The sequence below is a fragment of the Danio aesculapii genome, chromosome 3, assembly GCF_903798145.1.
Source record: "Danio aesculapii chromosome 3, fDanAes4.1, whole genome shotgun sequence".
NCBI lineage: Eukaryota > Metazoa > Chordata > Actinopteri > Cypriniformes > Danionidae > Danio > Danio aesculapii.
Genome location: NC_079437.1, coordinates 52,780,529 through 52,807,094, shown reverse-complemented (window position 1 = coordinate 52,807,094; position 26,566 = coordinate 52,780,529). Strand labels below are relative to the sequence as shown.

General features: G+C 36.2%; 1 protein-coding gene across 1 annotated transcript; it reads left to right on the top strand.

Annotated features, from left to right (window-relative positions):
• Window positions 1-11,407: 11,407 nt before the first annotated feature.
• On the top strand, window positions 11,408-22,125 carry gper1 (G protein-coupled estrogen receptor 1). The gene is given in 3 exon segments (XM_056452341.1): window positions 11,408-11,521; window positions 19,862-20,633; window positions 20,635-22,125. Coding segments are annotated over 2 exon segments (1,062 nt in total). The 5' UTR covers window positions 11,408-11,521; window positions 19,862-20,273; the 3' UTR covers window positions 21,337-22,125.
• The last annotated feature ends 4,441 nt before the right edge of the window (window positions 22,126-26,566 follow it).

The following is a 26,566-nucleotide window of genomic DNA, read 5'->3' as shown; positions in this document are numbered from 1 at the left end:
CTACTTGCTATACACTTTTATACACATATACCCTTTTTTAACAACACTCTTTACATGCCAATTTGCACATAACAGCTGCACATATAACGTTGTATATAGTAATAAACACGTACATACACTTGTCAATTTGTATATTCCATTCACTACTTACTTCTATTTTTTTTAAATATATTTATTATCTGTTTTTTGTCCTGTCTCTGTTATCCTGTTGCACTGTAGAAGCTCTGTCACGAAAACAAATTCCTTGTATGTATGAACATACCTGACAATAAAGCTCTTTCTGATTCTGATTCTCAGGAGAGAACCCCGGAACCTCCGGGGGGATTCTGAGGTGTTGCCAAGCCAGTTCCATGTCCTGGGTCTTCCCAGAGGCCTCCTCTTGATGTGACATGGCTGTACCTCCCTAAGTAGGCATCCAGGAGGCATTCAAAACAGATGCCCGAGCTACCTCAGCTGACTCGATGTGAAGGAGTAGCTGCTTTACTCCGAGCTCCTCATCCTATCTATAGGGGTGCGCCCTGCCACCCTACAAAGGAAACCCATTTCGGCTGCTTGTAACCGAGATCTTGTCCTTTGGGTCATGACCCAAAGCTCATGACCATAGGTGAGAGTAGGAACGTAGATTGACTTGTAAATCGAGAGCTTTGCCTTTCGGCTCAGCTCCTTCTTTCTTACAATGGACTGGTACATTGACCGCATTACTGCTTCTGCTGCACCAATCTGCCTGTCAATCTCACATTTCATCCTTCCCTCACTCGTGAACAAAACCCCAAGATACTTGAACTCCTCCACCTGGGGTAAGGACTTTCCTCCAAACTGGCTCTTGGAACATGTGTTGTAATTGTAGAGGAAATATTAATAGAATATTATAGTATTTGGGGGGCGTCACGGTGGCGCAGTGAGTAGCACAATCACCTCACAGCAAGAAGTTCGCTGGTTTGAGCCATGTTCTCCCCATGTTCGCGTGACATGCGCTATAGGTGACTTGGGTAGGCTAAATTGTCCGTAGTGTATGAGTGTAAATGAATGAGTGTGTATGGTGTTTCCCAGTGAGAATGAGGTTGAGGTTGCAGATGGAAGGGCATCTGCTGTGTAAAATATAAGCTGGATATGTTGGGGGTTCATTCCACTGTGGCAACCCCAGATTAATAAAGGGACTAAGCCAAAAAGAAAATGAACGAATTATAGTATTGGTTATAGTAAAAAATTCTAATACAATTAAATTGAAAATTAATCAGTCCATTTAGGATAAAAAAACGAGTCACTACCTGGATTTAACTAAGCAAACAGATTAGATGGTCCCATTGGATAATTACAACATTATTGCAAGTAGCTGATTATATATGACAAGTAGCTTCTCATTTCTTAACCTTGTCAGAAGACGAAATTGTGTAATCATGAATAAGATCTGTCATGTATCTTTCGTAAAAGTCAGATTAGGCACTTAATAACTCTTGATCAGTTCATCATCTAATGAACTCCAATGGAATTAAACAACAGTAGAACTCACTGCTACAGTATGTTTAATATTGAAAATAAGAGCATTTCCACATGCACAATATGTAAGAAACTCAAGGGATTCGAACTAAACAGTGGTGTAGCCTTGAATAAGTAAACCATGTATCAGTGAAGCTAACCAGAACAAAGACTGGACTCTAGAAAAATGGAAGAAGATCATGTGGTCTCATGAGTATAGATTTATGTTGTTCCTGACTGATGAACACATCAGGTGTGCATTCTTCATACATGATTACTCAGTTAGCTGGATTTGGTTATTGACGATTTGATTGATCGTTTTGTTCTTCAAAACTCATCTGAGAGTTGTTGTCATGGCAACAGTTCTGGTAGCTGAAACCTGCTCGGGAGCAGACTCGTTTCATATAAAGAGGATTAGATCGGGTCATTTCAGGCAAAGGTAATACTGAAAGTAGGCTGTGTAATAAATGCTGATATCTTCTTACAGTAGTTGTAGTAATATACACTTGGAAAAAGAGTAAATATTTTTTAAAAATTGCTAAATACTCCTGACACATAAAAATTTAAAGTCTGCAGCCAACAACAAATGTGGAAAGTTATTGTGTATCATATTTAACAAACCATTTAGTTTGAATTTTATATAATTTTGGTCACAAAGAGAATTGAATATTAATCAGAAGATGCCATTACGCTGCTGTGCGGTCAACTAGTTGTATTGCTGATCATGATTTCGAGAATTGATAGCTCTGTCCTTCACAACACACGCAGAGATCTCAGATCAGTTCATCCAGTCATTTTAATCTGATTCCCGAACTTGTTTGAAGAACCAGATAAGCCAGAGATCAGTTATCAAGATTAAAAGATCCAGGATCTGCCAAATCATCTTCGATCATTTAAGCGAGGTACGAAAAATGGCCCCAGGGTAAGATGAGACGTTGGTGATGTGAAACAACAAAACAACAAACATCAAAACAAGTGCCCACCATACAAGTCTGTGGGGGCAGTGCTGTGATGGATGCTGTAGTTGCTCAGCTTTAGATTAAGCAATAATACGTGCCCAAAAAATGAGGTCAGCTGAATATACTCAGTGACCAGATTATTTCTATATACTATTTTAAGTATTTTTCTTATATTCCAAAATGACAATACCAGGATTCAGCAGGCTCAAATGGTTAAAGAGTAGTTCAGGTTATACAAACGTTTTACACATGGACTGGACACAGTAGAGTCCAGACTTTAACCCTACTAAGAATCTTTAGGATGTGCTGGAGAAGACTTTTTGTGCAGTCTGAATCTCCAACCATCAATCCAAGATCTTGCAGAAAAGTGAATGCAACTCTGGATGGGAATATATATTGTGAAATTGTAGAAGAATATAGAAATGTTGCTATGGACAATGCATGTTGTAAGACAAAGCTAAAGGCTGTTCAATTAATGTAACATTCGAGCGTGACTTTGTTGGACAGACAGTTTATATAAATGTTAAAATAAAAAAAAAAGTAAATAGAATTAAAATATGTCCAATTTCTTAGTATGTTAATATGATCTGAGTGTGTGTGTGTATGTGTGTTTATAGGTTTATTGTTTTGTTTTTCAGACAGTTAAAATAATTAATTTTCAATCAGACACTTAATCAAATCCCATATGTGCAGACTATTAATTTTTATGTGCCAGTTAACTGAACATTACCATTAGTAAATTACTTTTTGTCCTCATGGTTGGCTCAGGTAATGGTCTGCCTCTCTGGTTTTCCAAGGAAACTCTGCAGGTGGCATGCAGCACTTAAGAGTTGGGATATAGTCATCTATGTTCATTAAGATAATGCAAGATGAACAAATCTATTCCTGCTTGATTGTGCTGCAAAGGACATGTAGAGATGTCCTCTGTAAACACAAGTAATATATTGTATGCCTCACTTGCTGCTTAGACTAGGGATGGATTATAGACCAGGCTCAAGGGACGATTTCTCCAGAGGGATTCTCTAAAACTCAAAGAAACAAAAGCTATGGATGTGAAACCGAACCTGATGTAGAAGTAAAATAGAGTGACAGTCTGAACAATTGCTTGGTGCAGAGAAGGAGAAAAACTTGACAGACAGTAAGATAGCTGTGCATTTGATAAGACACATTATAGAAAGGTATGATTTTCAAAAGACAAGTGGCTATATCTACTATAAAATGGCTTTATTGTAGAGGAAGAATATGGTATAGTTATATAGTATAGTCTCTTTATAGGTCTTTTATATACATATTACTGGCCATTAAATAGTTTACATCATACTCTGAAGAGTTTAGAATTATAAGTTGTATAACTGATATCATAACAATAGAAACAACCATGCCTTCTAATAATTTTTCAGCAAGTATACTGAAAACAGAACAGGGCCATAAGCAGTATTATATATTTATTAGTGTAAATACTTTATAGTGTGATATTTCTACTCTATTCTATTTCTACTAAAAAAAACTAGTATGGTAATATGGTAATATTTTGACAGGAACTAAAAGCCATCTTAATGACTGTCCCTAAATATCAGTAAAGTTTGAAATCAATCTATGAGTATATCACGATTAATAATGTCAAATACTTTATACAATTATAATCAATATAGTGAGATGCAGCCTTTTGCCAAAAAGATGAAACTCTGAATTCATTATTTTTTCTGTAAGAAAGAGCCAACTAGACTTTTTAATGACCTATAGATAAAGACAAATCACAGTTTTTCTCAGTGGCTTTGGTGCATTTCTCACAACACTATTTACATTTGCACAACAGTTAATGCATTTCTTAAACAATTAGTTATTTGTGCACATCATAGTAGCAGTTTCTCATTCCTTCCAACAAATTGCAAATGCTTTTGGACATGCATCAATTGCTTTCACACTACTCTCTGCTGTTTATAACATTATCATCTGCTTATGTTATGTCAGTCAAAATTAACTAAACTTGTGAATGCTGAATAGTCGTTCCATATCAAACGAATAGTCCTCATTTCATTACTTGAGTCATTACATACAAAAATGTTAAACTAGTTGTCAAAATCTGTCAAGCAAATTTTATAAAACATTTTTATAATTTTATAAAACATCTTTTTTTTCTGAAAATGCCTACTAAATTGAACAATTTCATGACTGATTTACAGAATATGTATGTTGTAGGTTCAGTTCACTGCACTATTGTTTACAGTTGTGCACAGCTCTACCCAAAGGAAGTTTATGTTTGTTGTAAATAAGTGTGTATTTATTATTTTGCACAATTCTGTGAATAAATTAGAATTGCAAAGAGCAAATACTGTAAAAAATGTGAAATATACATATTCAGTGTCTTGTACTCAGATACCTCACTAAATACAGTAATGTCTAACTTTACTGTAGCTTTCAAATGGCTGTGCAAATAGTATACAGTGCTGTCTTGGGAGTTTTCAGGAAGTGTCACTAAAATCTGACTTTTTGTATTGGAAAAAAATAACAGAGTAAACTGTCATAATGAAAACAGGACAAAGCCATTTGACTATCTTGTTCATGAACAATGGTGTCAGGACTTTTCATCTTGATGACACTTTCATTGACATCAATACTTGCTTTTGAAGAATGAGCTGTCCGTTTTGAGCAAGTGACACACTTTTGCAGGTTATCAACGAGGTTTTGCAGTTTGTACTAAATGTTTTGGGAAATGCATTAACTGTTGTGCAAATGTATATAGCGTTGTGAGAAATGCACCAAAGCCACTGAGAAAAACAGTATAAAAAACAATGGTAATGATTGGACCGGATCTAAAAAACATCTTAATGTCTATATATATATATATATATATATATATATATATATATATATATATATATATATATATATATATATATATATAGAGATAGATAGATAGATAGATAGATAGATAGATAGATAGATAGATAGATAGATAGATAGATAGATAGATAGTATTAGTAGACTAAATAGTACTTACTTAGCTTAGATCGGTACTTAGACTGACTTAGCTTAGATAATTAATACTAGTTGGTTCAGAAGGCTGTTATCATCCATCCACATGGTTAATCAGCTATAGATCACAGCTGCGGTCGGATATTAGCGAGAATTATTTATATTATTTATTAAGTTTCCTATTGATTATATTTTATTAACGTCTACCCCTACCCCAACCGTCAAAGTAATGTAAAAACAGATCTGGATCTTTATTAGTATAGCTGATTAACCATGTGGATGGATTATAACAGCCTTCTGAGCTTACTTGTAGGCACAGAAGGCCCCTACTGGTCCATTTCTATCAGCTGATAACCACTGATAACGCCTATTCAATCGAGTGATAATATTCGAAGTGGGTGGATGGATAGTGGATGGATGGATAATTTATCTATATATAAAAATGTAATGAGTTAAACCATATTAGATGTTCTGTATCTGTCTACATAATTCTATATTTCTATATTGTTGATTCTTTGAAATGTTTGAAATGTTATTTCTTTGTCAACGACGGGGATGCATCACAAACAAGCTGACACAATCTTGAAACAATGACTTCTGGAAGTTGTACAAAAACCTCTTTGAAGATGTAGCTGACGGCACATAAAAGAGTCCTCAGGCTTTGTGTAAACCCATCTTGACACAGAGGGACTGATAAGGCGAACAGAATTTATCCCTGTTCAGAAAATCGAAGCACAAGCATAATAGTTTGTGACTCAGTAATCTTATGCCCGACAAAAGCTTTGCTGACCCTCATTCTCCCTAGAATGGCTTGTATCTCTCCAGCATTGTATTGCTAAATGATTAACAACTCACATATGATCCTACTAAAGCTATAACACACCAAGCTGATGGTCGGCTGTTGGGCAGTGTTGAGTTGTTGGTCATCATCTGTCCAGTTAGTTGGTTTTGGTTTGTTCTGCAACATCACCCCTTGTCAGTTTACCCAATTCACTATGTACAATCTGCATCAACCATCTGTGAAAAAATAAAGAACAATGTTTGGTAAAAGAACAATGTAGTGACGAGTGTTTCCCAAAAACCTGTAGTTTCTCTGTCGCAGATCCATCGCTTGAACCATGTTAGTTATAGCGTAAAACGCCCATAAGGATGCTCTAAACGGGTTGGAGTAACACCTTCTTTAGAGAGGAACCCCATAATTTTTTGTGCAAGTTATATTGTTTTACACACACACGCATTTAAAATAAAATACAATATTAGTTTGGTAAAACATGCACTCTTGTTCTATATTAATTGAAATATATGTAAACGGCACGTATAGGGCCTATGTTTGCTTTAATAATATTATTGAGAAGTTGAACATTACATATTCTATTCTAAAACATGAAATCACTTACAAAGGCTAACACGTATTCTAATATTATATATTATATATACTCGCTGGTTCGAGCCTCAGCTGTGGCAGTTGGCGTTTCTGTGTGGAGTTTGCATGTTCTCCCTGCGTTCGCGTGGGTTTCCTCCGGGTGCTCCGGTTTCCCCCACAGTCCAAAGACATGTGGTACAGGTGAATTGAGTAGGCTCAATTGTCCGTAGTGTATGTGTGTGTGAATAAGTGTGTGTGTGTTTCCCAGTGATGGGTTGCGGCTGGAAGGGCATCCGCTGCATAAAACAAATGCTGGATAAGTTGGTGGTTCATTCCGCTGTGGCGACCCCAGATTAATAAAGGGGCTAAGCCGAAAAGAAAATGAATGAATGAATGAATGGTTAGACCAGTGTTTCCCAACCCTGTTCCTGAAGGCACACCAACAGTTCATGTTTTGGATGTCTCCCTCATCTGATCCATTAACTTCAGGTTTTGGAGTCTCTTCCAATGTTCTGTTGAGTTGTTTCAGGTGTGTTTAATTAGGGAGAGAATGAAAATGTGTACGGTTGGTGTGCCTTCAGGAACAGGGTTGGGAAACTCTGGGTTAGACAATTATATTTTCACTGATATCCCAAATTTCACCTTGTTTAGCCAAAATGTCTGGGCGTCTATTATATGTCTTTTAAACCCACACACAAAACAATGCTTGCTTGGTTCTTTTATTCGGGAAATAAAACAATATTTATCTTAAAAGACACCTATTTTACCCCTTTTTCAAGATTTAGGATAAGTCTTTTGTGTGTCCAGAATGTGTCTGTAAAATTTCAGGTCAAAACACCCATCAAATTATTTTTTATACCTTTCTGGATATTGGGATTTTATGCTCTGGACACAATGTAGCTGTTTTCTCCCTGCCCACCATTCCTACGTGCCTTTCAGTGTGTGCTTCAATCTCCAACTGCATCAGATAAACATCACAGTGACAGCCATGAAGGAAGCAGACCTCAAGTAACATTTGTAAGAAATACTACAGTAAGAAGTTTCCCAATGATTGTTTGATGTATTTGTTGTGGAGTTAATTCAAGCCTTTCGATGAGTCACACACAATGTTGTTAAGTTAATGCACACACAGCGTGCGTGCACACACATACACACACAGTTTAAATTTCCACTGTTTTTGAATGGCAAATGTGGCAGGATACACATTAATATCCACTGCTGTATGGATATCCGTTTCGTTCATGTACAAAATAAACCTGATTTAAGGTCCACAAACTGGGATTGTAGTGTCTTCTTTTATAATTGTACTATACGGCTGTGGTGATAAAGACTGTAAAATTGCTGTAATATATTACAAACATGCACTGTTTTAAAAACTTTAAACTTGTAAAACTGATTCTTGATCACATGATGACTGATGATCACAGAGAGCTGAACAGATCTTTTAATCCCAGTGGCTTTGTGCACGTCTTGTCTTGTGAATATGATTATACGTGTTACTAAAGAGACATGTTAATACACGGCTGTCAATCAATTTGGTGGGTTGGGAAACCGCACTCCTTCGTAGGAGATTTGAATCCTATTTTACCATCAGGAGATAAAAAAAGAGACTTATTGTCTTTATATCACCTCAATATGACTGTGGGCACAATATACCTACACACAGTTCTGTTCAAACAGCTTACAATAGTTTATTTTTATTATACGTAGGTGCCCTTTAAACTTTGATTTTGAAACTTTTCAGACCCTTTACATTCATAAACAGCTATAACAAACTACTCGAAAGATAAAAGTCAAACAGCATAATAGTTTTGGCATTAAACTATATATCATACAGCTATTTCATCTACTAATCTATTAGCACAACCTTTATTTAAACAAAAAAATTGTATATATACCATGACCAAGGGTATTAAATATCTTCACAGTACTTCTTGATGAAATCACACAACAGACGTCTCATCACAGACCCTGTTAATTCTTCATTATTCTTTGAGCTAAAATTAGACTAATGAGCACTGGTGTCATGGTTATCACAACAGTTTAAAAACAGATGAAATGAGCCACACCAAGAACCATATGTCTTGTGCTAGCTAAGCATCTGTCATTAATGGGTCTCCTGATATTGATGCTGTCCACATGTGTGACAGTAGATGAACGTGTGTATCATGTCTGACCTCAACATGTTTCCCTACTGTCCACCGCACTAACCCTCAGCCTGTGCGTGTTTTTGTATATTAAATACGGTGGTATGAAATGCTCACCCATGTTCTTATTAGTCACTTAAATTGTTAGGATGCTTTTGTTTCCTCCTTGTTTTTATGTCTCCAATCATATTTTAAGCTTTGGCAGTGTTGTATTTTGGTCACACTTTACATTCATTTATTCATTCATTTCCTCCGACTTAGTCTCTTTTCCTCTCCACAGAGCAATGAACCGCCAACTAATTTGGTTTACACAGCGGAAGCCCTTCCAGCTGCAACCCAGTATTGGGAAACTCATTCACATACACACTCATACATTACAGACAATTGAGTTTATTCAATTAATTTATAGTGCATGTCTTTGGACTGTGGGGGAAACCGGAGCACCCGGAGGAAACTCACGCGAACATGTCACACTTTACAATAATATTTCATTAGGTAATGTATTTACTTACATGAACTATTAATAACCAAAACTTGTACAGTATTTATTAATCATAGTTCAACACTGACTACCGCTTTATTAACCCCCAAATGCATGCTTGTTAACATTATTTAATGCACTGTGGGCTAACAAGATCTAACAAGGAACAACTTTTTTTCCATTAATATTAACAAAGATGAACAAATTATACTGTAATAAATGTATCGTTCATTGTTTGTTCGTCAGTAAATACATTAGCAAACAATAACTAATACAACCTGACTGAAAAGTGTTACCGTAATTTTAACAGTCAAGCTAATAAAGCAATTTTGAATTGAATTGAACTGGACTGAGAGAGAGAAATTTAGAAATTTAATACACCTCTATTTTTAAAGGGGTGGTCCAGAGTGTATTTTTAAGGCTTGGTTGTGTTTATAAGCTGCAAAGCAATGTGTGCTCATGCTCCATTTGTAAAAAAAATCACCTTATTTTTCCATATATCTTACTTTGATTATATACAGCTACTCAGCTAACATGAATATGACTGTCATATTTCCTAGTTCCTCTAAAAAGGCCCGCCCTCAAGAGGCTCTGATTGGTCAGCTAACATAATGTGCTGTGATTCGCAAATCAGTTCCACGTCACCAGGAAAAGTGACATGACTCTACTAGCATGCGCTTTACCTCTGTTGTGTAAATACTGTCAGTCAGAGTAGCTGTTAGCCGTATCAGTTTGAGCCTGAATCAGACAGAAAATGACACAACTGAACTTCATGCCTGCTCTCTAAAATAAAATCTGGCAAGTGTCTTTCACATATATTCGGAATAAGCATGTGGAAGTAATATGAAACCTTTAAATATCTTTTGCGAGTTTGTTATTTGAGGTGAAGAATGCTAAAAGTGTCCGCATACATAGAGAGACAGTGTAGCGCTGCTGAGGATTGTGGCCGTTTACAGGGGTTTGACTAATAAATATAAATTTGTAGCTAAATTGTTAACAATGCCAAACATAATTTCCCATTGTTTACATCATTGTTTACGTCCTTGCTACAACATACCATTAACGCTAGAAACTGCATGTAATAGATACATTTTAACAAATAAAAACCCTTACAGGTTGTGGCTCACAATCCACAGCTTTGTCTATTATTGTTGGAGCTGCTCCTTCTTTGAGTTTTTAGCTGAATCCAGCACTGAACTGGGAGAGATTCTGGAAGTTCTCCTTTATCAAATGCTAGCTATATATTTTTTAAAATTCTCTGAGACATACTTAAAGTTAAATTGTAAGCACTTCTCTCTTTGTGCTGTGTGCTTTGGAAGCCCAAATACAGAAGGAGAACAAGCTCTGTGGAAATTGGAAACTTTAACATTACAGTGCCTCTGGCCGTGCCTCTTCGCTGTGCAGGGTGTGTGCACAAGGTGAATGCACTAACCAGAAGCGTTTGTGATCACACTAACCCAGGTGTATTTTTTTGTCGTCCCCAAACTTCATTTGTTGAAGGCTTTGCTAAGCTAACTCTGTAAAAGTCAATGTCTCCCCATTTCATTGGACTTTGAGCGTATTACATTCAGAGATGTTGTTTATGTTCATGCAGCTACATTACACATCAACTAAAGTTTAAAATATATCGTAGTGGACCACCCCTTTAAAACAAAATCTTAAACTACAACATGTTTCATTGATTAAAACAAATTTCCAAATTAACTCAACACAGCATATTTTTTACACTCCAAATGCCTTCAACCTTGTCCAACTCTTTCATTGATAAATACAAATTAAAAGCATGCCTTATTCTTGCTCTTATAAGCCCTGTAAAAATCAATTCTCCCTTTTCCCTTTATCCCATGTTTAAAACCAAACACAAACACAGTCAGACAGAGAGAGAGGGAGAGAAAGGAGGAGGAGGAGGAGGAGGAGGAGAAGGTGGTAAAGGGGTGGCTAATGAACAAGTGTCCGCAAAGAAAGGAAGCTGTGGTCATATTCTTCTCTGGATCTTCTCCCTGATAACAGCGGGTTGTCTTTCCAACAGTAGGTGCAGACGGTGAATCTTGTCCTGGTTGAAGGATTACAAATCTGCAGTAACTCTTCGCTGACTGCATCACAAGCCCTCATAAATAAAGTGAGTTACTTTTCACTACGATTCATGGTTTTAATAATTTATAGTACTTCTGAGAAAGAGTCAGTTTGTGGGAAAACCTGGTTTATAACTGGCATAATTTCTGGTAAGCATCATATAGTGTTTTGAATGATGATGGCATTGCACTCAGCTTAGGACTTGCATTATGTTAATTTGTTCAGTGTATGTACAGTGTTCTTGTAAATGCAATAGCTTTTTTTTTTACAATTAATATATATATATATATATATATATATATATATATATATATATATATATATATATATATATATACAGTTGAAGTTAGAATTATTAGCCCCTTTGAATTTTTTTTTCTTTTTTAAATATTTTCCAAACGATGATTAACAGAGCAAGGAAATTTTCACAGTATGTCTGATAATATTTTTTCTTCTGGAGAAAGTCTTATTTGTTTTATTTCAGCTAGAATAAAAGCAGTTTTTAATTTTTTCAACACCATTTTAAGGTCAAAATTATTAGCCCCTTTATATATATATATATATATATCTATATATATATATATATATATATATATATATATATATATATATATATATATATAGGTTAACCTAATTAACCTAGTTAAACCTTTAAATGTAACTTTAAGCTGTATAGAAGTGTCTTGAAAAATATCTAGTGAAATATTATTTACTGTCATCATGGCAAAGATAAATAAATCAGTTATTAGAAATTAATTATTAAAAAATGATTGAAAAAATCTGCTCTCCGTTAATGTCATTTATAACAATCATTTTGGAAAATTAACAAAAAATAAATAAATTTAAAATTAAGTGTTAAATAAATTGTATAAATAAAACAAAAATAAATTGTACAAAAACTAATGTGTTTGGTTATATATATTCTTATTAGCTAAAACAAAAATCATAGAATAATTTTTGTGATTTATTTTTATTATAAAGTTAAAATTTATTACAAATATTAGATGATGAACAAAAAAAGACATGGTTTTGTAAAAAAAAAAAGACTAAATTAGAAAACAAGACTAAATTAAATATAAAATAGCTAAATATTATCAAATATGCACTGCAAAAAATGTATAATAACGGCTGTTAAATTACAGAAATTTACCATAAAATAACAGACATTAAATTACAGAAATTTACCAGAAATTTTAACATTTCTGAAATTTAACGTCCGTTAATCTACAGTAAATTTCTGCAGTTTAACGGCCGTTATTATACTTTTTTTTTCCTTTTTCCGGCACCCCAGCTGCCAGAAAAAAAATGTTAAATTACGGATTTACAGTGTAGTAACTGTAAAAAAAAAAAATACATAATAAATACATACAAAAATATATTGTATGATAACTTAGTAATATAATATAAGAATGAAAGTCATTAAAGTAATTAAATTAAATGACTTTTGTTAACATCTTGTTCCATCATGTACATTTTGATTGTTTATTATCATTATTTTACGCGTTATTTTATTAATCATTTTATTATTCATTGATTATCATTATTTATTTATTTAATTCATTCATTTTATTATTGTTGAATTTATAAGGCAATTTATACTGCTGAATTCAAGGTGAGTAAAACAATAAAAATGTTATTACTGTAGAAATAAAGAAAAAAAAATAGAATAGTTCTAGACAACTGAAATAACAAACAAAAAATGCATCGAGAATCAAAATGTAACAAGAAAATACCCACACATATTATATACAGTTGAAGTCAGAATTATTAGCCCCCTTTGAATTTTGTTTTCTTTTTTTAATATTTCCTAAATGATGCTGAACAGAGCAAGGAAATTTTCACAGTATGTCTGAAAATATTTTTTTTTCTGGAGAAAGTCTTATTTGTTATATTTCGGCTAGAATAAATAAGTTTATTCTATAGTTTAAGCTATATATTTTTTTTATATCTTTAAGTTTAAGTTTAAGCTATATTTTTTCCCGATAGCCTACAGAACAAACCATCGTTATACAATAACTTGCCTAATTACTCCAACCTGCCTAGTTAACCTAAGTAACCTAGTTAAGCCTTTAAATGTCACGTTAAGCTGTATAGAAGTGTCTTGAAACATTTCTAGTAAAATATTATTTACTGTCATCATTGGCAAAGATAAAATAAATCAGTTATTTAAAACTATTATGTTTAGAAATGTGTTGAAAAAATCCGGCTACGTTAAACAGAAATTGGGAAAAAAATAAACAGGGGGCTAATAATTCAAGGGGGCTAATAATTCTAACTTCAACTGTATGTACAAAATCCACAGTCACTGAATCTACAATAATAATTAGTTAATTAAACAACAACAACAAGAACAAAAGACAGAGCAAGAAAATTTGGTCAAATTTAGCATCGTTGTTCTTTTTTTCTTTACCTTTTACTGAAATGTCCACAAGGTCTCTCAGAACATAATGAGAAAATGCTAATTTGTTCTTGCACCTGAAAGAACAGCACAAAAGCATGATGAACCAGAATAAACCACCCTTGAAAATCACGCAAATATCAGAAGTTTCCTATTCAACAGCTTCATTTTACAGATGCACTTGAGAGATTTCAAATAGTTGAGAACACTTGATGAGGACGCGCAGTCATTGAGACTTCATAATGTGCATCTCTCTCTCTCTCTCTCTCTCTCTCTCTCTCTCTCCCCCCAAATGAGCCTTTCAATTATCCGAGCGCATGTGTGCTTGTCTTTTGTTGATGTGACTGCTCCATCACTAATATACTGATGAATTGCTCATGTCATCTTGCATCTGTGACAAAATGCCCAGATTCACTTCAGGGAAGAATCACATTGTCCTGTGGGGTCTTTTTGAAGAAGATGTCATTTTTGACTTTATCTGTTATGCAGCGGTGAAGTCTGAATGGGCTCGGAATAAATTACAGAATCCGACTCTCGATGTTCCGTCTGTTATAGGACTTCTGAAATGAAAGCAAACATGTTATTAGATTACAGTAGCTCAGTTTAGTACAGCTCTTTAATGTCCACTCAAAACAAATACAACATATTACTTATAAGATTATTAATGACAAATACTTTCCGTTTTTATTAACTCAATCAAAAGTAAAACTGTATTTGATTTCATGTCAAACCCCTCTACAGTGTTCAAATATCCAACCCTTTATGTGTTCGACTGAAAATAAGGGGTCTAATTTTGGATCGCTGGCTGTACTTCTTAGAGTTTTCTGTGGCATGCTGACCATTTTATTCCAGGCTCGTTCTATTAAAGGTTAAAGTATTTTGAGTCCAGGCTGGTCAAATAGACCTCATTAAAACCGCCGACTTTCTTTCTCGTTACAAAATTGGTGTTGTCCTCGAATTGATTAAAATTATGCACATTTATATTTGGCTCTGGAGAATTCAATCGGAGAAAGTCATAGTTACTCTATGTAGAAACTGACGAGTCAGTCAGATATGCACTGATTGCCTAGTCAAGGTAATAATTTCCACCCAATTTTATTACTCATTAATATACTTCTCTTAATCTGAAAGAATACAAATTCTATATCTAAACAGCTGTTTTAAATATATGTTAAATGCTTCACAGTATATACAGTGCATCCGGAAAGTACTCATAGCGCTTCACTTTTTCCACATTTTTTTATGTTGCAGCCTTTTTCCAAAATGGATTAAATTCATAAATTTCCTCAAAATTCTACACACAATACCCCATAATGACCATGTGAAACAAGATTTATTGAAATTGTTGCAAATGTATTAAAAATAAAAAACTGGAAAATTCACAAGTACATAAGTATTCACAGCCTTTGCTCAATACTTTGTTGATGCACTTTTGGCAGCAATTACAGCCTCAAGTCTTTCAATAGGATTTAGGTCGGGGCTGTGGCTGGGCCACTCAAGGACATTCACCGAGTTTTTTTGTGAAGCCACTCCATTGATATTTTGGCAGTGTGCTTTGGGTCATTGTCCTGCGGGAAGATAAACCATCACCCCAGTCTGAAGTCAAGAGCATTCTAAAGCAGGTTTTCATTCTGGATGTCTCTGTACATTGCTGCATTTATCTCAATAATGATCAGTGGAAACAGAACCTGAGCTCAATTTAGAGCTTCACGGTAAAGCCTGTGAATACTTATGTACATGTGATGTTTCAGGTTTTTAATTTTAATAAATTAGCATTAATTTCAAAAAAATCTTTTTTCATGTTGTCATTATGGAGTGTTGTTTGTAGAATTTTGAGGAAATAAATGAATTTAATCCATTTTGGAATAAGGCTATGACAAAAATAAGTTTGGAAAAAGTGAAGCGCTATGAATACTTTCCCTGTGCACTGTTTATTAAATAGCATGGGATATTAGATTTATGTTTGAAACATCATTATTCATTACACATCATTATTCATGATATACTCTATACTATGGCGTATGAATCTAAAATTGGTAAAAAAAATAATGAGATTCTTAGTTTTTTTTTCCTTTTGACACCCATTAACACTCTGTCAGGGAGGAATGATCACATTTCACTCCCTTTGATAGTCTATCTCTCTAAATCAAAACAGATTCAATCATAATGTTAGGTAGAGTAGTGTGAGAATCTATTTGTCTATCTCCATGAAGCAGTTGTTCGGCCCGTGTGTTTGCTGTTTAATAATTGTGAGTTTAGCACATGGGTCTGACAGCTCAGGGTGCTTCAATGCATCTGTTTAAGACGTCGCTTTGCATTTTAATCAGCTACACACTCAATCCTTAAGGTTAATCAATTTTTAAAAACTGTTATGAGTGCTGCCATCAATTACAAAAGCAAAAATGTAATATTATATAACATAATGTGCATTAATTGAATTGTTGAACCAAACTCAATCTGTCATCATTTGCTCAGCCTCATGTTTGCATTTCTACTTAGCAAATAGTAGACACCTTTATCCAAAGTCTCTCTCTTTCTCTCACTTTCTTTTACTTACACACACACACACACATATATATATTTGTACAGCTATCTTTATAGGGTCTCGTAGAGGTAAAGATTTTTATACTGTACAAGAAGTTTATACTACCCTTTATACTACCCCTAAACCCAACACTCACAGGAAATAATCTGCATTTTCACATTTTTAAAATCTACAGGGTGACACGGTGGTTCAGTGGTTAGCACTGTCACCTCACAGCAAGAAGGTCGCTGGTTCGAGCCTCGACTGGGTCAGTTGGCGTTTCTGTGTAGAGTTTGCATGTTCTCCCTGTTTTTGTGTGGGTTTCCCTCAGGTGCTCCAGTTTTCCTCACAGTCCAAAGACATGTGGTATAGGTGAATTTGGTAAGCTAAATTGGCCGAGAGTCTGTGGGTGTTTCCCAGTAATGGGTTGCAGCTGGAAAGGCATCCGCTGTGTAAAACATACGATAGATAAGTTGGCGGTTAATTCCGCTGTCGCTACCCCTGATTAATAAAGGGACTAAGCCGAAGGAAATTAAAATTAAATTAAATAAAACACCACATTTTTGATGATTTATAAGCTTCCTAACAGGGAGTGTTTCTAACAAAGTGTTGCTATACTTTTATTACAAATACAAGGTACACTTACAAATCGTGACCACCTATCCGGAGCAGTGGGGTGCCAGGGGAGCAGATGAGGGTTTAGTGCCTTGCTCAAAGGAATCACCTCAGTCATGGTATCGATGGTGGAAGAGACTATTCACTCCCTCCATCTTTGCTCGTGCCGGAACTCAAACATGTGACCTTTGGATAGCAAGTAGAACTTGCTAACCATTATGTCACAGCTGCCTCTATTGTTCCAAAATTGTATGACTTTAGTCACTTTCACACTTACAGTTTTTTTATAACCAGTAAATTGTCATAAAGAGATCATGTTTTAAAATACAGAAATATTTTAGCAAATCTTCCCACATAGCAGAATTTCTCTGGCCCAGATCTGGCCCACACAATCAGCTTTTGCTTGGCCCACATGCCACAGTGAATTACGGCACATGATTGGACCAAGTCTGGTTTCCATAAAAGGGACAAACATGGGCCATATCTGGGCCAAGTCTCAGCAAAATTAATAACCCATAACTGTACGGTGGCCGAGAGAGCTTAACACTCTGCAATTTAAGAAAGTACACGCAATTACAAAAAACGCCAGCAAATAAAGAAACGATCAATTTGACAGCACACGTGTTGCAAATTGGTAACAACAAAAACAACTAAAGAAACACGCTGCAAATCTGTCACAACACTTGCAAATATACACGTAACACAACGGAAATGTTTCTAGGGGACCCAAAAACATGACGGACCCTGCTGAGATATGGATGACTGTTGCTCAGTGAAGTGATTGGTGGTCTTTGAAAGGTGAGTTGTTTTCCGTTTATATTAATGTCCTGATTACACGACATAATAAACCCATAATAACACATATCTATGATAATAACACATCCATATCTCAACAAGGTCCCTCATGTTTTAGGGGCCCCTAGACACATTTCCGTTGTGTTACGTGCAAATTTGCAAGTGTTGTGACCAATTTGCAGTGTGATTCTTCAGTTGTTTGTGTTTTGACCAATTTGCTGCGCATTTCTTCAGTTGTTTGTGTTTTGACCAGTTTGCAACACGTGTGCTGTCAAATTGATAAAGATTGTTTCTTTATTTGCTGGTGTATTTTGTAATTGCATGTACTTTCTTAAATTGCAGTGCGTTAAGCTCTCTCGGCCACTATAACTGGGTCTCAACTGGGCCAGACATATTGGTTTGTCACGACTGCAATGAATTTGATAAACCCATGAAGCATTTCGCTTTAGGTGCGTTATGTGCATGCTTTTTTTTTAAGTGACTTGATTGGTAGATATTTAAATGTATTTAAAAGTGGGTCAAGGTAGGCCAAACCTACGTAAAATAATTTTTAACATCTGATCCAAATACTACATTTAATATCTGGCCCAAGTCTTAAAGACGGTGACACCTCTGCCAAACACAGGCCTTGTTTGGCCCACATGATGTATGCCAGTGCCAGCTTTATGCCAAATTTGGGCCAGATTTCTTTGCTACTTGGGTTGTGTATGTACCTTGTATACATGAAATTTCCTGTAACATAACAGGGCATCTGCCTTTAGATGCTAAGGGCAATTTTTTCTCATGTAGTCAGTATTTTTTAAAACTATATATATATATTTTTGAAAGTTAGACCAAGAAAGTAATCTCCAGTGCTGTTTTGGACACCACTTTAGAGTTTCACTCTCTGCAGTGGCATTGCTAGGTATTCTGTGTTCTATGAACAGGTTTGTTCTTCACCATTGAAAAAAATGCATTCTGTTTTGGTCCACTTGCTAAAGATTGTGTTCAGGTGACTAAAAATATCAAACATTATTCAAAATGCTAAATAAGTGAAGTCATACTGGTTTGGAAGGACATGAAGGTGAATAAATGATGGCAGAACAAGGTTTTCATTTTTGCGTGAAGTGCCCTTTTAAATCAGACTTGACCAAACCTCGTCCTAAATGTCCACTGTCCTGTGGACTGTAGCTCCTACCCAGAAATGTTCAATCCTATTTCTCAGTAGCCACTGTTGTGCAAATTCCAACTTTGAGTCCTACAAACTCCAACACAATTTCTTGTAAGTTTCTAGTGTGTCCGAAGACAGTAGATGTGTTCGGCTTTAAGCAGCACTGCACAGAGCAATCAGTGAATGACATCAAAATAGAGCAAGAGTGATTTAAAAACATACATAGCCATCTGCTCTTTAATTGCTCATGTGGTACTATGACGTCATTGGACTGTGGAGCATCGCTTTGGGTTGACAGACTTTTTGGTTAACTGGCTTAGTTGTGTGTAATTAGGATCAGAGATGTATTCTGCATTACATGAGCTATGTTTCCATCCAAAATTGAGAATTAGTTATTTTATTATTATATAATCAATTACTTGCATCACAAAAGATGAAATGCAATAAACGAGTTGTGGCTTTTAGATGTGCGAGAGGATGCACAAGTCGTTCATTCACATGACTTGAACCTGAAATTTATTCAGTATTTTATTCTTGTCTGCTAAAAACTTTCTCCTATTTTTTGTGCGTATAACTATTTTATGTGCATTTTCAAATAGTATGTGCATCTTGGTGTTTCTATTAAACATTTTTATGTGATTTTCTGAATTGTGCATAATTCATAGGTGGACAGAAACATAGCTATTGGCTCTCCATGTACTGGTTAGGGTATCCCATCCTATCCCAACTACCATTGAATTAGGGTCAACAAATTTAGTGGTAACTTCTAGGCAAGTGTATAAGAGTTAAAATCTGCAGAATGATTACACAACCCTACACCCTTGAACCAATTTACAGTAATACAGTGCTATATTAATGTTGTGTTATTTCAGATATTATTTCCATTCTCTTTCTCTTATAACAGGTGTTGCAGCTGTGCTGTTATTGGTAAGACTAAAAAAATCATGCTCATGGACTGGAGAAAACAAGACTGTGCCGGACTAAACACGTGTGAAAAACAAAGCGTGCAAAAGAAAAAAAAGAAGCAAGATCCCTAAGGACTGACTCTTGGTGTTAGTGCCATGGATCACACAAGCCCAGGCAGCCTCCATAGCTGAGAGACTGCCCTGAAAATGGAGGTCTTCAACTCAGGCTCCATCTCTAGAGGCAAATCTTTATGGATGGCATCATCTATTAAACATTAAGCATACACCCGGTTGCCGTCACAATGCGGATGCATTCTAAATGAAGGACCCTCATTACAAAGTGAACTGGGCAGTGACACAGATGAAGTATGTAGCACCTTTTACAGCATCTAAAACAAAGACCTGGTCAGTATGGAGGATCAGACTACCAATGTGATTCAGATTTATGTGAATGGCACCGAGCAGCTCAATGCTTCGTTTGACTTCAACATAACTGATGTGAAAGAAAGCACAGACACCTATGAGTTTTACATCATCGGCCTGTTTCTCTCATGCCTGTACACCATTTTCCTGTTCCCCATCGGTTTCATTGGGAACATCCTCATTTTGGTGGTCAACCTCAACCACAGGGAGAGGATGACCATCCCAGATCTGTACTTTGTCAACCTGGCTGTGGCAGACCTTATTCTGGTGGCAGACTCTCTCATTGAGGTCTTCAATCTCAACGAGAAGTACTACGACTATGCCGTACTGTGTACCTTCATGTCGCTTTTTTCTCCAAGTAAACATGTATAGCAGCATCTTCTTTCTGACATGGATGAGTTTTGACCGCTACATCGCTCTCACCAGCTCCATGAGCAGCAGTCCATTGCGAACCATGCAGCATGCCAAACTCAGCTGCAGCCTCATCTGGATGGCCTCCATCCTGGCAACTCTGCTTCCTTTCACAATCGTGCAGACACAACATACCGGTGAGGTGCACTTCTGCTTCGCCAATGTCTTTGAGATTCAGTGGCTCGAGGTGACGATTGGATTTCTGGTGCCGTTCTCCATTATTGGCCTGTGCTACTCCCTGATCGTCCGCACTCTTATGCGTGCCCAGAAGCACAAGGGATTGTGGCCCCGTCGTCAAAAGGCCCTGCGCATGATTGTGGTGGTTGTGTTGGTGTTCTTCATCTGCTGGCTGCCTGAAAATGTCTTCATTAGCATCCAGCTGCTCCAAGGCACAGCCGATCCATCAAAGCGCACTGACACAACACTGTGGCATGACTACCCTTTGACCGGCCACATTGTCAACCTAGCTGCATTCTCCAACAGCTGCCTGAACCCGATAATTTACAGCTTTCTTGGGGAGACCTTCAGGGATAAGCTGCGACTCTTCATTAAGAGGAAGGCAAGTTGGTCTGTGGTCTACCGCTTCTGTAATCACACTCTGGACCTGCAGATCCCTGTCAGGAGTGAGTCTGAATTGTAGCACAGTGCAAATAGATGGTAAAGAGGGACATGGTGCATAGGGAAGTGGTTAGAGTGATTTCACCAAGTAGGACATGTTCCTGGATCAACATTTTTGTTGATCCTAGAACGACATTCCAGCCAATTGGATTTAAGAGATAAATTTGCAGTTTATCTTACGTTTAGGCTTTCAGTAAGGGTTATGTGATTGTACGTAATTGTTATCCAACTAATAATCTCCTTTGATTTTGGGTTAGGGTTAGGTTTGGGGGTAGGGATTAGGTTTGGATTATATTTTTTAATTAGGAATTATGTTCCTTGAACATTGATGTTAATCTAGGATTGCATCCTACTTGGCAAAAATCACATCAACTACAGGGCAGTCTGCTTGGAGGAGCCCACAGAAGAACTTTATTTAAACATGAGGAGCCAGAGCAGAAGGCTGTCCATAGGGCCCAGTATCCCTCGCACCACTAATGAGTGCACACTTGGCAACCTGCAGTTCCTGAAGTTGGCATCTGCTTTGGCTCACTTTCCAGAACTTGATCAAGTAGTGACACGGGTTGACGTAATGAACACTGCTTAATGTTTAAGGTCACCTAAGTGAACCAAGGATTATTCAGGCTGAATCTCCTGCTGATGAAGTGGATTACAAGATGCGAGTGCTTGCCCTATAGCTGGCTTTTACAGTTAACTGAAATAGAGATGTCATTTCAAAACGAAGACTTTCGTAAGAACGAGCCCATTCTAAAGGGAACAAATAAAGTCATCAAAGTACACATAACCCCTTTCTCAGTCATTTTAATATATATTCTCCTGCTTATAAATTCATGTTATTGAAACTGATGCATTCAATGACTTGGTCTGTTCTGTTTTGAGACTGAATAAATGCATATTTTGTAGTATTCTCTGTAGATTGTGAATATCTTCCCTGAGATGATAAAACGTGAGAATCTTTCAACAGTTTTTAGAGTGTTAGATCTACTTCTAGCCAATTTAGGGATTCCGTAAACAGCTGTAAACACTAAAGATGTCGGAGAAAGTGAAGTTCATGTGTAGTCTCCCTAGGTTTACACAAAAACATCATTTGGGAAACATTAAAGTAAATTCACTTTGGCGCAAACATATTTGCTGGATTACTGCTCATTTGGACAAGTGTTAGTGACACTAAACCCAGGTGTTGGCTCCTGTTTCCCTGAAGTTGGAGTCACAGGGCAGGTGGTGTGCAGAGAGCATTGCGCGATATAAACACATTATTCAAGACTTCAGAAGTGCGGTGTCCAGAGCTGCTGTTTACTCAATCTGCTGCATTCTCCCATTCCTGTCACTTTATCATGAGTGCACTCTATCAAAGATGTTTGCTGTAGATTACTTACAACCCTGGGAAGTAATTTCTCAAATGTCTAATTAGTTTAGAATCAACTCGTCCATTGTCAAGATGGTGTGGATGTTAATATGGATGAAGAGTAAGACTGTGATTTGGTTTCACTGTTTGTCGGAAATGTGTCAGAATGATTTGAGTAGGCTATCAGTTAAAAATACATTATTTGTGTACACAAAAACGGCAAATGATTATGAAATAATATTGAGCGTCTTGATAACAGGAAGCTGAAATTCTCCCCCAGACAGAGCCCTCTCATACCCAGGGCTAAAACAATATTTGACTGAAATTATTCATAAACACAGTGGCAGTCTGAGGGCTCTTTCCCAAGTTAAACACAACAAACATCAACAAATACAAGGAAAATGAGAATTGGAAAAATAATCCCAAGGTTGGTCCCATGTTGTTTCATCAATACAAAGGTCTGGGTTAATATGAGGTAACGCATTTGGGTATGAAAGATTACATTTCATGGATGGTTGAATGTCTACTTTTTCTCAATAAAGTAAATGAGAAACGAGAACACATTTTGTAATGAGAACACAAGGTTTTCAATGTCAGTTTGAAGACAGCTGTCTGGCATGCTAAAATGGAGGCGGAAAGGTGTGGGGATAGTGATGAATAATTAATTTTTACCCTTCATAGATGAAAAACAAGACCGCAGTACAATAAAGCATTGGTTTGGTTTTACTCAAAAGGTGAATCGCCTAACAACTTTATCTAGGGTAAATGCCAAAGGAAATTGACTGGCCTGCACAAACATTTTAGTGTATGCCATATTATGAATTAAGACTACTTTTTCATAATATGACAGGCACTGAATTAGCTCTGTATATATATCTGGACATCTTTTGTAATTTTAGTCAATAAAAGGTCATATTGTTTAATTCTGTTGACAGTGATAAAGTAAAGTCTCCTCTCAGGAGACCGTAATCACCTGTAAGACAGCTGTTGCCCTACAATAAAGAACCTTTTGTGCAATGGAAAGGTTCTATGGATGTGGAAGTTTATTCATGGAACTGAGCCAATACATAACATTCATTCATTTCATTTTAAGTGTGTAAAGAGAACTATTACAACTATTACTATCACTAAAACTTGAAATCAAAGGAAAATGGAAATATAAAAGTTGATTAGAATTATTAATAAATACTATAATTGTTTATGAACATTACTACAATACAACTGCTGTGGAGCCACAGAATATCAGACAATTTTTGATAAGAAGTCCATTTGTTGAGGTGGTTTTGGCTGTGCTTTTTAAGCTTTTTCCAAATAACAAAGTTATTTATTCACATTGGTCGATACTAAGCACATTTCAAGATTGTGTGTTTGGTGCTGGTACAGAGTGATTGGTTTATTGGTTAGGCTAATATGAACCAGCAAAACAGAACATGCCGTCCATTCAGTCTTCAAAAAAAAAAAAAAAAAGATACAGCCTGGCAAAACCAAGAACTGTTTTTCCAGCTGTGACAGTCCAGCTTGGGAAAAATATGTAGGCTAAGTGCTCTTTGAATGACTATTAATAAAGTTTGTATGTGCATTATAAGGGAAATTATAAGAATTTTAAGACAACTGACACATGGAGAAAGGACACTACAGGTAAATAAGATAACAATAACAAATATTTAAGAATTGCAAACATTTTTATGTCTTGTAGAAATAATCTGAACACTTGATGAAGACATGGCTTCAAATTCAAAATACTTGTTTATACTTCTTTTACATATTACACATTACCTTTTAATGGAGTCTGTTCACCAATTTTCAATCATTAAAAAACAATGCTGCATAATGACAGTGTGAAAGGATTTTGTTTGAAATCTCTGAAAATTTCTTAACACCTTTGGCACCAATTACAACCTGATGCTGCAAGTCTGACAGTGCTATTTTTGGCCTGTTTCTATCATTCCTCTTTGCAGTACCTCTCAAACATCAGGTTGGAAGAGGAGTTTCACTTCATAGCCATTTTCAGATCTCTTCAGAGAGGTTCACTTAGGTTTAGGTCTGAGCTTTGGCTGGGCCACTTGAGTACATTCACAGAGGCTGTCCCGTAGACACCATTATATTGGCTCTTGCTTAGGTTCTTTGTCCTGTTGAAAGATGAACTGTTGCCCCCGACTAGTCCAGGAGCAGGTGGTGCTTGCTTTCCTCCAGACAAGCAGACTGTACTTTGTTTCTCATGATCTGAGAGTCTTGCCTTTTTACAAACTCCTGTCTTGCTGTCATGTGCCCCTTTTTACCAGCATTTAACAGGGATTAGTTTAGAGCCAGTACTATCGACTAGCACTGTTAACCACGGAACCTTTGGACAGGTGTGTGCAGGGCTGGAGTACTCTATGGGCATTATGCTTGCCCATAGAATCACCTAAAAGCAACAAACAGAAGCTCTATTTAAAAAAAAAAAAAGAAGCTCTAACAGAGTGACGGAGCCAGTTTGTTTGTCTCCGATAGAAACTGAAGAATCTATGTTGAGAACAGCCTTAGGATGTGAGCATCAGAAAGATGCAGGCAAGTGAGATAATGAATGACAAAACGGAGCTGAGCATCGGACCCCCACTGTAGATCCCTTGGGAAAGAACCAGTGAGACATGATAATTTTGTATCTGTATAAATACAAATAAATAGACATGGGGTGACTCCGAGAAAGATAAAGTCCAAGAGGTGAGGGAAGAGGTTGAGACAGAGCCTGTGAGAAGAGTGTGTGTCTTCAGCTGGGACTGAAACGGGGCTCAGGGTTGAGGAGTCTGACGTCATTGCGTATGTCTGTCCTGTTGGTCTCTGAGATCTCTCTTTTGATGCGGTTTAATGAATCTATTTATCGGAACTCATGCTGTCTTGTGGTTTTCTGTGTTTACATGCTTACTGTCTGCATCCACACACATAAACAAACATTGCAAACCACAAATATACTTTGTAATAGATTTGAGCAAATAAAAAGAGTTCTTCTTAATTGAATCAGTCCATTTAAATGATACTTCACTATTGGGAAGATAAGCCCAGATAAAAGGTTATGAAACAAGACTTACAGCATTCGACACCAAAGGTTGGTTGCCTTTGGTCCAAAGTAATTAAGATAGTGAGAATTAATGCATGTGCTTAGGGAGTATGGGTTTGAATAAAAAATCTGATCCACAATTACATTTACATATTAAAATCTTTCCTGTGAAAAAAAGAGAAAGAACCACAGTGAGTTAGGTAACATCGAGATGGACAGAGGATGGCGTTGCACAGGAGTGTTTCAGCCTCTTCTGGTTTAAAATGCCTCATACCTGAAGTACTCCGGTTTATAGACTAAATCACAAGATTATTATTATTTTTTTTAATCAGACAAGTGCAACGTCTCCATTGACCACGAGATGGCGCTAAAAAACTAGCACGAGAGTACTATTTGCCTTAATTTTCATTTATTTACGTTTATATTAGAGACTTCGATTAATTTCCAGCTTAAAAAGTGCTTGTTAAGTTATAATAATAGATTATTACTATAACAAAACAAAGTCTTCAATATTAAGCAGCATACTATTTTTGGTATAGGTGAACAGAAAGCAAATAACACCAGATTCATCTCGCGTTAGAAAGTGTCGCCCTTATTAAGAAGTTATACTTTACTTTTATTACAGTAAAAACATGGTTAATTTTCATGAGGGAATTATAGGGTTTACCCAAAAATCAATCATTTTCGCAGTATACTTTCCCTCACGCAGTTCCAGACTTTTTTTTTCCTAAAAAAAAAACTTTAACTATTCCATAGGAAAAGAAAACACTATATGGAAGTTATTTTTTACGTTTCTATTTTCTCGAAATATCATCTTTTATAGCTTCGTCTGCTTATGTTTGTGCATATAACTGATCATGGAACGTATAATGC